The following is a 13453-nucleotide window of genomic DNA, read 5'->3' as shown; positions in this document are numbered from 1 at the left end:
AAATTCAGCGAGAAAATGGTAGTACATCCGTGTGTTGCTATGACCAAATAAATCTAGATTTAGCTATGCGAACAATAAATTTATCTTCTAAACTTGCACAAAAGAATTCAGTAAATCACGAAGACGAAACAAGTCAGTAAATCATAAAGGGGGATTCCAACAGTATAGCTGCCTTCCATCTATTTGCCCCAAATTTTCTAAAAAGCAGTTTCGTGGAGGCCATCAAAATGATGTTTCGCTTATTGATTATTCAAAAGAGCACATTTCTGTTACAGAATATATGCAAAAAGAAAATAGGAAATTTGGTATCAAGTTCTAGAGGTCAACATCATGAAATATCTTCTTGGCATAATAGAGATTCTATTTGAAAAGACGCCAAGTTTATCAAGTATTTCTGAGACTTAACCTAGCAAAGAAAAATGAACCTGCTCCATGTGAGGATAAACATGAATTTATCTATTAATGCAATAAAAAAATTTCAAAATGTAAGATGACAGGTTACTCTCGGTAGCACTGCCTCCAGTAGGGTTCTCATGCATCCTTCATTCTATTGTTATTCTTCTATTACCAGCTTTCCTACCTCCAGAACCTGTGAGGTTAAAAATTTGTTAAGATGAAGAAGAACATGCTTATATCCACAAATGTAAGCAAGTAAGCTGACAGTAAGTACAGAACATGCTTATATCCACAAATGTAACTATTGTTTCAAATTAATAAAGTGAACTCTAACAATCTTCTACCTGGGAGAGAAGTAGCGAGTGACTGAAGCTTGAAGAACATAAGGAACCAAACCACTGTGCAGTTAACTTCAAATATACCTTTTAAGACATGGGAATGTAAGATGCACTCTGCTCTACCTTTGCAGGGATGATCCGGAAGAAAATACAAGGTATGGAAATGAGATAAGACTAAAGCAATGCAATTCAATGATCTTAGGGCACAAATCTTGAGAACTCCATCAATTCAATTATAGTTGCATGGTTTAAAAGTCATAAATTGTACAGTAGTATAGTGCATGTCCTCGCAACTGAAAACCAACAATTTCAGAGGATGGGAAGTTTCGTCTCAGTTTAAGAACATAAGGAACCAAACCAATCTGCAGCTCTGATATGTGAGATACACTCTGCTCTGATATCTTACATCAAGTATGTGAAGCAATCTGCAGCCAAACTGCAATAGGCTTTATATTACAAAATGTATCATGTAGCATGAAACCAGATAATAAGTATGTGCATATTCCGGTTGGTCTATGGTGAGCAAATATTGAAGTTGTAATGGCTGTTTTGATGTTACACAACCACGGTAATCACCCATGTGGTCAGAACAAACTGGGCGTTTTGTGCCAAATACATATTCGACGCTTCACACTACATTGTGGCATCTGGAGGTTATTAAGTATAAATATCACCGATTTTCTAGTGGTAAATACATAAGCAAAACAATATTTCCTTCGCAAATAAATGGCCAAGTTTACAGCAGTAACTAATTTGGCCAACAATTAACTTGCAGTTAACATAGACAAATACGAACCTTAAAAATAACATATTTTATTTTCGACGGATGGGAAGAAACTTCAGTAACCCTGTGGCTTCTTACATATATGGTTTGATATAGTAATTGGTAATGCCCGACTGACACATTTAGCCTACTATTAAAAATAAGTAATGGAAACTTGAGGACTTCACCAAGAATAACCTGAGTGGATGTGAGTTGAATTGAGTTCGTTTGGTATATATAATTATCAATTTAGTAAGAGAATGCAAGCATATGTATAGCACACTACTGAAGTATGAACATTGAAGGTAAAAATCAAACCTGAAGTGCATCTTCCTGTGAACACTGTATTTGATAACAACAAGTGCACCTTGAAATAATGTGGTTCTGAAACTGAAAGTGTTAGCACACAGTTGCAATATGCAGGAACCATTATTCCTGCCAAAATTGGACAAGTGAGTACTGACTGACCAGGACGTTAGCGCGAAAGGTGGTAGCACAAATGAGCCAGTGAATGCCGTTTTGCTGGTGCTCCTCGAGCCTTGAGGTCGGCTGCGACATCAAGGTCGGAAGAGGAGAAGCAGTGATGTTGGGATTACCCAGCGACAACCACGGCCCCGCCGCCCCACCTCCGGCGTCCTCTGCCGGGCCACAACCCCTCCAGACGTAGTTGGATGTACTGCAGTAGGTAGATGCTCCTTACCATGGCAAATTTGTTAGATCCAGCCTACTTCTCATGACAATTTGTGATGTAATAAGAGCTGCCGAATTTCAGCCAAATTAGGAACACATGCCAATTATCTCATCTCCCTTCACAGTAGGTATTTAAAAGGAGAAAATTCTTCGAATCTTTTGTGTAAACAGACCTAAAACTACAGTCTGTCATTCGATTCTTGATGCACTAACTTCACATAGGCTTGCTTTTTTACTGGGCTTGTATCTTCTAGTGTTTTGTCATGTATTACTATACTGTATGTAACTCTATATAATTGGACGGATCATTTCTCCTCAATAATGAACCCATCACCAAGCTCTTGGTCCATTTCTTCTAGGCATGCAATTTGAAGGATTGCATAGACCAATTCCAGAGAAGAAGAACTTCAAAATACAGTAAAAAAACATGCACACTACTCACCTCTGACCAGTCCATGGCAACCGGTACTCGTCGATGACCAGGCGGAGCACACCCCGTTCAAACCCAACGCAACAGTGGCAAACTAAACAAAAAGAATCCATCAATCATACACCAACTGATAAAAAGAATTAAAAGGAGAGTATCAAAAGGACAAATGCAGAACCAAACATACCAGCTGCAGCCCCTAAATTTTAGAACCCCACCAAGGATCATGGTTGAACCCTTCACCAAACATCAGAAGGGCACACCCCAACGAAAACAGAATACCAGATGCCACCAAAAGAAAGGAAGCTGCAACCACCGGCCCAATCTCGATCTCGATCTGTTATAGCAGCAACAGGGGATTAGAATCTTGATAACAATTTTCACCTTCACCATAAATCTACTTGCTTATTTGGATACAAGACAATCCATAACCAAAAGAAAATCAGCTTTTCGGACATGATAGCATCGAGGATTTAATAATAATCAAAATTGAAAGGGTCGAGAAGCAATATCAAGTGCTTGGAATAACTAATACAGCCCGAGGTGATGCTAGAGCGTGGCAGCACGGAGGAGAATGATGGGGGCGGGGACGCGGGTCCTTGAGCGTGTGGTTCCGTGGTCATCTCTCCGTGCGAGAGGAGGCGGGCCTGGGCGAGCCTGGCCTCGCCAAACTGCGGTCGGTCGGGGCGATCTCCTGTCCTGGCCGAGCTCGAGCAGAGGCCGGGCAGGTAGAGGGGCGGCGGGCGAGGTCATGACGAGTGGCAGTGGACAGGTGGTAATCGACAAGGTCGAGCGGTGGCGTGGAAGAAAGCAGCAACGGGACCAAACCCTAGGAAGCGGTGGTTCCTGAGAGCCTGGCCTGGGATGTCCGGGCCCGGTGCAAAACAAAAAACATAGGGCCCTTATACACAAATAGTAAAAGTGCTTATTTTGATATTCCAAGTAGTAAGTTGTACTGAACAAAATTCTCTCGAAAGACCCACTATAACATAACAGAAAGTAACAATGGTCTTATTGGTGACAAATCAATTCAAAAGCAACTACATATTTATCAAAATATGCTTGATAAGCTCACACTCTAGCTCTACGCTCCAGCTCACACTCTATAGCTCTGCACTCCATGTCTTCAGCTCGCACATGTAGTAAACTTGCAAACAGGCAAGTGCACTGGTTATGTAAAGGATTTTCGCCCAACTCTTTTGAGGCAAAATCATTTGTCGAATTCATTGTCTCGCATTACTTACTTTTCTCTTTCAAAGCCTCCCCGTAGACAGATCCAAATTGAATAAGGACAGGGCAGATCGGAATCGGATGAACTAAATAATGTAGAGAAGGGGATTGTACTAACCGTTCGAGACTGACGAGGGAATTGATGGAAAGAAGCAAATCGAGATCTCCATCTCCTCCACCATTATTTCCGTCTAAACAGCCAGAAATCGCGAGGGGTTCCATGGGATTATGACCTTTTCTTCCACGACACTCAGTCGAAGGCTCAAGGGTGGGGGGGCCCTGCCGACGGGGGGCGGGGGGCTGTGCGGCCACGCCGCATGCTCCTGCCCAGGGCTAAACTGCGGTCGGCGTCGGTCGGGGCGATCTCCTGTCCTGGCCGAGCTCGAGCAGAGCCGGGCCAGGTAGAGGTGCGGCGGGCGATGTCCTGGCGAGCGGCGGTGGATAGGTGGTGCTCGACGTGGTCGAGCGGCAGCGGGGCCAAACCCTAGCGCGCGGGGTTCGGGGTTCCTAGGAGGCGAGGTAGTGGTGAGTAACGGATTTGTTGGGCTCGGCCCATTTGTGCGGGAGCGACGCGCGACGAAGGACGACCAAAGTTTGGTCGTAGTGGTAAGGTGGGCAGAATAGGGAACATCTTCCTCCTTTTTAAGTAGTGTAGACTAGATGGCATGAATTATGCCCCAGTTTAGTTAGTATGTGCTTGCCCAGCAACGGAAAGTGGGTAACAGAACTAGGCTGTGCCAGCAAACAAGAGCTGAATGAAACTTCACCGACAAAATCACAAATACACTAGAGCGCATTTATTACTGGTTTACACATGTACACATTGTCTAACACAGACACAACATTCTCAATCTACAGATAGGACACAAGGAATAAATCCTTGCGACAAATATATACTCCTTTTATTTACAATGTACTGGAAAAGGTGCTCCTGACACTTGTCGGCCCTTGCTCAAGGCTCGCCTGTTTAGCATAATCAACTGAAGACCACAAACATAAACAGTGCATTAGGAGGGAAAAGAGAAGGTCACTATTACCAATAAGAAACATGACAAATACCAGCACCTAACCTTCCAAGCTTTCTGCGGAGCAGCTGGGTAACCTCAAACTATGTTATTACAGACAACGAAGAGACTAGTTCTGAATAAAATTGATGGGCATCCAATGGCGGATGGCCTGTATGTTAGTTTTATGAGATCACGATAGATCAAAAGATCCGCGGCCTTCCAGGATGGCGTAGAGCAGCTTCTTGTGCATAACTTCCTGCAAAAGCGCCCAAACAAGCCAGTTAATGCAATGCATCACGATGCATTAAACAAAAAGGTACAGACCGATAGAGCCATACTTTTGTGGAATATGGGGGTAGTTTAAGATAATTGGCACACGTCATGACACTGGGCAAATCATCATCTGCAGCATCTGTGATCCCGGTTGTATTTGTGGTACTGACGCCACTCGAGGGGTGCTGACAATCAAAAGAGACATCACCAAGTTAAGAGAAAAGAACCATGGCACACAATAATAATGATAATTAAGGTGTATATATGTTACAAAAGCAGATTTCAAGAAAAGCACCTTTCGAACTATAGTAAGCTTGGGACTAAGGGCAGCTAAGCCACCAGTTGGAAGCCGAGAAGCACCGGTTACAAACTGGCAGAACGCATGCTGCTGATCAGGGGTAAATTCCGCCATGATCTCAAGTAGCTGCAAACAAGCAGAGGATCAATGAATTGTATAATTTACTGAAGGCCAGATTCAGATAACCAGATTGACGGTCACATTAAAAGGGGTGCACTTACATTTAAGATTGCAGGACTTTTAGCAGTATACCCATGATCAAACTTTATGTTATCCACCAGTGATTCCGGCTGCAACAATGCAAGCTAAATTCAGTAATAAAAATTAACAGGTACAAATGAAACCAAGAGAGGGGATGAGGCATTACCTCCCAAATTTCTTGACGACCGCATATTAGATAGTCAAGCTCTTGAGGTGAAAATATTTGGAGGGATGATATATCAAAGACCTAAAACAGAGGTACACACGATGCGTTGAGGCAAAATAAGTGACTTTCCAGACCTACATAAAATGACTAGGAGTTGATAAACGAGCAAAATGAGGTCGCACCTGGCTAAATCCTGATCTGAAAGCTTCTACCTGCTTCATTATCCCTGACTTCACCGTTGCATTAACTACTAAATCAACATACTCTTCCAGGTTGTGGATATTAACCTAGAGGATACAATACCATTATTCATTACCCCCAATAAGAGAGCAAAAACCACAAAGATAAAACAGAATGCTTACAATTTTGTTTTGCTCGCCTTCTTTAAGAACATAATCAGGATAGCCTGGAAGGGTAAAATCTAAACACAGGTCTTCGATACGAGCTCCACGGAAACGCAAGTCTTCAGCTTCCAGCTGATTCTTGCCAGAAGTGGATTCAAGGAACCTTTTACGCTCAACAAGAACTTGCAGTTCTTGCAGTGTCTTTCCAAGCTCGGCATCAAACGAGATGATGTCAAACAAATCAAGCTCCTAATGAACAGAAAACATTTCTAAGTTAAAAGTGGAAAACGGTAAAAACTTCAGCGATAATAAGCTCAAGTAGAACAAAACAAAAAAATGAAAACAAATACTGTGTTCACGAATAAGAGGATCTGTACTTACTTGTCCAAGTGCGAGCTTATAAAAAGCTGTGGATAAAGGCAAATCCAAAAGCCTTCCATCTTGCAAGACTTTTGCCACAACTCGACCAACCAAGCGGAAATACTCGATGACTTTGAATAATCTGCTACCCTCTGAGGCATCAACATTAGATGGCCAAGGTCGAGGAAATAATCCAAGAGGAGCTTGTATCCGTTGCCTGCCTTCATCAGAGCTGTGTTCTTTTGCAGGCAAATCATCATCAGAAGAATCCAGATGGATCACACCGTTTCTATCGATTTCCATTTCTGAATCGGAAGGTGAACTTGATCTCCATAATCCCAACCGAGCACTTTGTAGTTCATGGCCCAAGAGTGTGTAAAACTCCAAAGTAGGACCCAGTCCTGTCCCAACCTCACCAAAGTACTCCACCTCAAGAACCGCTCTCTGACTTGAGAACATCTCCATAACTTTTGCAGCAGAATCCAGAATACGGTTACGGGAAACACGGACTTTCTGGCGTTGCAACCTGCCAAACCGGACCTCTCTTTCGCTACCAGAGTTCTGGTTATCACCCTGTTGTTGCTGAAGCCGATTCAATGCCCGGGACAAGCCAAAAGCTGTGGAGTGGAAATACTGTCTCCTCGTTTCAAAAGGAAACAGGAAGGGACAGGCTTTCGCCATCTGATAACACCAAGAAGGTAAACTGCCGCTGCAGAGTGCAAGGACATCCTGCATCTGCCGAGCAAGCTTCGGCGTCAGCTTGCTATTGACAAACTCTTCCGAGGGCACCTTGGTTCCAGTTTCATATAGCTCATCCAGGGTAGCAATCTTCCCCTCGGCAAACTCATCGGCTGCTGCCAGCGCTCTTAAACGAGGGGATAACTGATTCAGCCCCTCTAGTACACGTAAGAGTGCTAGAATGTTGTAAGTTGAGTTTGTTTTCTCCAAATCACATGGAAGTTCTCCTTGTAAGATGCTATCGAGAAGGGAAAGCTTGTGTGCTTCAGAAGTAGATCTGTAAGATTCTGATTTTGCGTGCAATGAGGTGGAACCACCCTGGGGCCCCTTCTCAGGTTGGCCATCAGCCTTCTGGTAAGTGATTGTAAACACATCACCCCAGAAGCGGTTCCCATCATTCGGTAAGTCGGATCCATTAAACCTTTCTTCATCGTCCTCATCAAGCATCAGTTGACGCTGGATGGCTTGATATACAGTCAAATTTTTGCTAAGCTGCTTCCCACCAGCCATGAATACCAGTTTGTTGCGCTCATTTATGCTACCTCCAAGTGACAAGCCACGCCGATCGCGACTACCTCTAACACCACGACCACCAGCAGAAGTAATCCCAGCCATTGTCGCAGCAACAAATGACATCGCACCTTGAGATCCAAAGGCACTTGCACTTCGAAATTCAGCGGCATTTGCTCCCCTACTAATAATGTTTCGAGCACTGGAACCAGATGACGGCTGTGCCTGGCTATCACTTGCAGAACCAACATTAGAGACATCAGCGTCGCCCAGTTTCACATCATGCACCCCATCTTCAACGCAAATAGGAAGAGAACCCTCTTGGAGAACCTGAGAGTTTCGACAAAGTTATTTAATTAGACGTAGAAAAAAGTAAACAATTTTCAGGCTATTCCAACAAAGAATTTTATGTGCTAAGCATGGACAGATCTTAAAAGCCTGACAGACGACTTCAGCATCTCACAGCTTATAAACTCAATAAACTAGTTTACTATATAATAAGCCACCCCCACTGCAATTGTCTTCTCTGCGGATAAATAGCTTAGATATAGTAGTCAAGCAGGGAAAATGTAGATCGACATGGTGAGGGAGGGCAAAAAATAGGCAGACTAGGTGTCTAGATTATCTCATCGTACGAAAGTCTACGAAAGAAATTAAAGGAACAAATTTAAAAAACCATCACCTCATGATCATCATCTTCATCCTCGGAAATGTCATCATCATCGTCAATCATTAAAGCATCGTCAAGCTCAATATGAGATGTATCCAGCTCCTCATCCTGCACATAACAGAATAGAAAGGTAATACTTGGCAAGGTTCCAGTGCAAGTACAACTCCAAATATTATCCTCGGATTTCAAACACAGCATGACAAAAAAAACAATAGGAAGTTATCTTTTCTTAATGATTTACTACCATTCGCCCTATCTTACTCATTTTTTAGTGTCGAAAATTACATGAAATATGCACTTGAATCTTACAAAGCTACACTGAAATATAACTAATTAACTACACCCTGAAATCTCATGTTCATGTAGAGTGCAATAAAATCATACCTCAGAACTACTGTCACCATGTGTTTGCTTCATGTCCAAATCTTTCTCTGAAGCAGCTTTTCTGCGGGTAGAATTCCTTGTGTTGGGTCCCTTCGGTTCAGCTGAGCTCGGTTTGACAACAGCTTTGCCTTTTCCTTTAGCAGCACTAGTGCTTTCCTCCAGAGTCTCTTTATTAGATGTACCACTACTTGCAGCCGATGACTTTGATCTTGTCGTTGGACGCCGGACAGACTGAGCTGATGCAGGTGTTGATGCACCATCAGTAGCTCCAGGTGCACCAGATTCAGAATTATTTGCACAAACAACTATAGGTTTCGAAGCAGCCTCACTGCGCTGAACTCTGGGCCAAAGGAATTCTTCAACAGCTGCTAGACTTGCAAAGGGATCAATAAGTACAATATTTGATGAATAATCTCGGAGTGATTTTTCGCCTTGAGCTCGACACAGGCGCAACTTGAAGGGTTGAGCCAGAGCACCAAGACCTGAGGTTAGACGAGAGCCTCCAGTACCAATTCTGCTAGACTGGCTGAGGACAACAGGGAAACGTTCCAATGAACACAAAGCGCTTTGCAGTTTTTGGACCAAAAGTGCCAACGGAGTTTCACTCCTTCCATGGTCAACAGAAAGGGCAACGGATATGAACAACTTGTATCGCCTAAGCACCTGCTGGCGAAGCTTTGGTAGGTTAGCTTCACACACCCTTTCTTTCCCAAATGTCCCGCATGACAGATAGTTGAGAAACGCAGCCACAACTCCGCTCCTGACGAACTCAAATGTGGAAACACCATTAGCTTTGCTCAGCTCGGAGAGCATTTCAGCTACTATCAGGTCTAGTTGTTCCTCCGCATCATGCGAAATGTCAAAATAACTAGCACTCGAGGCCTTCGATTTCCCTTTTGCTTTCGTTACGACATTTTCAGTTGCAGAATTCAACTTTGCGCAGAGTGCTCTTAGTTTAAGAAGGTCGTCGGTGACTCCAGCATCGCTGGAACCATGGTCAGAAGGGAAGTATTTTTCTTTGAATGCCTTCGCACGGTCGCTTACTTCAAAACGGAGACTTGTGACTGGAGCTTCTGCCGAGCATGGTGAGGTACTAGCAGCGTTTGATGCATCTAACAAACTGCTTTCTGTTGCTGCAGCAACCCCACGTCGGCGTTGTCGTCTAGGGCGTGACGACATAACAGAATCGCCATCCTTATCTTGTGATGGTACTTGAGGAGGCACTGTATTTGCGGATTCCGGACATATAAGTGCCTCCACAGCATGAACAACACCTTCCCTCACAAATAACTTGGAGAATGTCTCCGGGAGTTTCTCCATCATAATTTCTGCTATCTGAAGAGCTGGGATCAGCACCTGTGGATCTTTCCAAGCAAGAATGCCTGCTAGGAAGCTGCCAGGGAAATTCGTATAACTCAGCAAGGATCAGAAAAGAAGAATTGTATATTGGGCGGTACAATAAATGATAGAATCCAATGTCTGAAATCATCTGTAAGAAATGAATCACACATCGAAATACAGACTTGTATCAGTACCTGGATATGTTTGTCGTGCCAAGGAGAGCCTGGATCATTTCAGCAGAGCTATAGCACATTAATTTCCCAATGATAGATAAGCACTTATGACGTATTGGTGCATTTACGCTTGAACCATACACCTGTAAGATAGCAGATGTTATTAAGTACGAGAATAAGTACGTCTAGTAAATTGTAATTACTCATCAACGAGATATAAAAATGAGCACACACCTGTGTCATTACGGGCAATAAGTCCATACCAAACTGTTGTAGAAGTTCGGGGTGCTCACGCAATAGACTCTCATGACCTGACCTTTCATTTTCTGTTGAACCAGCCCCGTCATGTTTGGCTGTGGCAGGTTTCCTTGTAGAAGAGCCTTTAGCAAATACACGGCAATGTGTTGGCAAAGTAATTATCCCCACAGGCAAATGCGGGAGTAAATCATCAGCAAGGCTCACGATCTCAAACATCTGCAGGGTTAAAGATAAATGTATGAACATCCGCGCAAGACAAGCATGGAAGCATATATCACCCACCCTCCAGACCAAATCCTTGTAATTATTTTTAATCAATGTTTCAGCAGCTAAGCAAGAGAAGATGTAGCTGCAGAAAGTATTATAAATTTATTTATACACCAGTCACCAACAAAGATATTATTTTAAACCTCTACGAGACATGGCTGCATAGGATACATGATTTACTTGCATATTTATGTTCCTTTCGTGCCTCCTTAGAACAACTCAAAGGACTTGACACAGGGAGCCTAAATCAAGGATAGTAACTAAACTGATTAGTCATTCATGCTCCTAAACATGGACTTTACTTGGTTCTAAATATGTTTTCTTTCAGATGATAATCTGCATGTTCATCGTCAAGACAACTATGGACTAGTTTACTACATAGGCACCTGTCTTCAGGAAAGAAAAATATGCATGTGTATGTTAATGGCAGTCCTCGAGAATACGTTTTCTTTGTGTGAGTTATGGATCAGGGGTGAAGAGGCGAATACCAGTACATGTGATGGCTAAAGTCATGTTTCAATAGTAATACATACAGATTGGAACTGAATTGAAGATGTAAAAACTAGTCCAAAGGCTAGCACCACAGAAGAGTGAAGTAAGTGTAATTACCTGATCAGCAGGCCTCGACAAAGCTGGGGCAACAGATGTCCCAGCAACCAAACCAGACCCTGAAAGAATATCTTTAATAGTGCCACTAATACCAAGCAGAAGGAGTGTTTTGGCTGCCAACAACGACCCACTTGCACATGTTGAGAGAAGACGGATTAAACCCTGAAAGGATGCCCAACAGTCCATATTTAGCACGATTTTTACAAGAAAGGAAGGGAAAAAAAAAGTAAACAGTACGGAAGAATAAGAAAAGCATATCTGTGTATACCGTATACGTGGATGTACTCAAGGATGTCTGGCCTGCGGAGTTGCTGACGGAAACCAAACTAGCTGCTTGAGCGACCAGCCCATGATTGCACAACTCATCCAGTTTGTCTGGATAGTGAGCAAAAGCCTCGGCAATGCGTGTTAAACAAACAGAAGCATGCTCTAGTACCTGCGGAGTTGTTGCACAAGAACAAGACGTTGAAACAGATGTGTATCCCCTGGATGGAACGCATAAAAGACAATATAGGTGAGAGGTTTAGAGTTTGAAGGCACCTTAGAGTCGTGGTGGTGTAGGAGATTAGTGAGCAACGGCACGGCTTCCATGACAAAGTCGGACGCATCGGATGGCAGCTTCCTGCAGATATTAGCAGCAGTAGACAATGCTACCCTCTAGAAGCATGTCCACCCACCAAGGAAACATACATAGAGTAAGCATTTGAAACAGTTGAAAGAAACTAGAGAGAGAGAGAGAGTTGAGTTGAAACCTGAACACCAGTGGAGAAGAAATCAAGATAGGAGAGGACAGCCATTAGTGCACCAGCTCTCAAACAGGCCGTAGGATGCTCCAGGGAGATCTTCCTAAGAGCTTGCAGAGACTGGGAGCAGAGAGGATGGCATGTTTGTTTGTTTGTCATGTGAATATATATACTATACGAGCCATATAATTTGTTGGGAGGTGAAGAAATACCTGCTCAGCTAGGTCCATGTACTCGATGGTGAGCAGTCGTGCGCAGAAGCAGGGTATGGCCCCATAGTGCACTACGGAGGAGCACGCCGACGGTAGGACATCCACGAGGTTTGCCAGCGCACGCGCTGCCAGCAGCATGACATCGGGGCTTGCCCCTGCGTCATCCTCCTCCTCGTCGGGGCGCCCTAGCAGGCCGACGAGGAGCGGCACGAAGGCGTCGACGGGGAAGGCGGCGAGGGAGTCCTCGGTGCCGATGGAGAGCATCTCGCAGAGCTGCATGAGGCAGGAGAGCTGGAGCGATGAGTTGGAGGAGTCCTGCAGGCCGGCGAGGATCCGCTTGAGCTGGGCGGAGGTGCCGGAGGAGGAGGCGGCGGCGGCGGCGGCGGAGCCGGGCAGGAGGTCGTCGAGGCCCGCGCCGAGGCGGCGGAGCAGGCCCTGGAGGGCCGTGCTGGCGGAGGTGAAGGAGGGCGGGAAGGGGGCCGGGAGGGCGTCGGAGTCGTCGTCGTCGGAGACGTCGTGGTGGTGGTGCGGGGCAGAGGTGGAGGTCGGGTCCGTCGGGTCCTTTCCCTTGTGGGCGCGGCGGCGGGAGGACGGGGACGGGTCCATGGGTGTCGCTGACGCTGGGGCCGCACGGCGGGTGCGGGGAGCGGCGGTGGGGGACGGGCGTGCGCGCTTGGAGGCCGACGAGGAGGAGGAGGCGGCGGCGCGCTTGCGGCTGCGTGTTTCCATACAAGCGGCGGGCGCTGCCGTGCCTAGACGGGCGGCGCCAGCAGAAGCGGGCGCATCGGCGGATCTGCGGCGAGTCCCACGGGAGGCAGTGGACGGAATCGATGGAAGGAACAATCCCTAATGGCTTGGCTTGGCGTGGGGATTTGGGGATTTGGGGATTTTTGTTCCTTCACCAGTGAAGAAGAAGAAGAGGAGGAAGAAGGGGGGTCGGGCGAGTGATGACGACTTTCGGACCGGTTCTCCCTCACTCCCTTTCCCCACTTTCTTTTCCAGTAAAACATCTCCAGTGTTACGCTACCGGGCTAATGATGCATTTTTTGCACTAA

The 13453-nt window shown here is 45.1% G+C and overlaps 1 protein-coding gene across 1 annotated transcript; it reads right to left on the bottom strand.

Annotated features, from left to right (window-relative positions):
• Positions 1–4616: 4616 nt before the first annotated feature.
• On the bottom strand, positions 4617–13127 carry LOC124691526 (E3 ubiquitin-protein ligase UPL3-like). Its single transcript, XM_047224810.1, has 18 exons — positions 12399–13127; positions 12196–12306; positions 11984–12100; positions 11712–11879; positions 11444–11605; positions 10544–10783; positions 10331–10452; positions 8796–10188; positions 8424–8519; positions 6515–8071; positions 6152–6382; positions 5972–6076; positions 5790–5870; positions 5644–5712; positions 5420–5548; positions 5190–5309; positions 4915–5107; positions 4617–4824 (listed from the first exon to the last, which is right to left on the bottom strand). The coding sequence occupies exons 1-17, from the start codon at positions 13125–13127 to the stop codon at positions 5042–5044; spliced, it is 5496 nt and encodes a 1831-aa protein (XP_047080766.1). The 3' UTR covers positions 4617–4824; positions 4915–5041.
• Between the last annotated feature and the right edge of the window lie 326 nt (positions 13128–13453).

The sequence above is a fragment of the Lolium rigidum genome, chromosome 2, assembly GCF_022539505.1.
Source record: "Lolium rigidum isolate FL_2022 chromosome 2, APGP_CSIRO_Lrig_0.1, whole genome shotgun sequence".
NCBI lineage: Eukaryota > Viridiplantae > Streptophyta > Magnoliopsida > Poales > Poaceae > Lolium > Lolium rigidum.
The sequence above is the reverse complement of the archived record's forward strand: the minus strand, read 5'-3'. Positions and strand labels throughout refer to the sequence as shown.

Coding starts and splice junctions, on each gene's coding strand:
- LOC124691526 (XM_047224810.1), bottom strand. CDS start 13,127: ATGGAAACACGCAGCCGCAAGCGCGCCGCCGCCTCCTCCTCCTCGTCG. Junction 11,606..11,711: donor TGAGTACATCCACGTATACG/GTATACACAGAT, acceptor GCATCCTTTCAG/GGTTTAATCCGTCTTCTCTC. Junction 5,871..5,971: donor TCAGATCAGGATTTAGCCAG/GTGCGACCTCAT, acceptor CCTCTGTTTTAG/GTCTTTGATATATCATCCCT.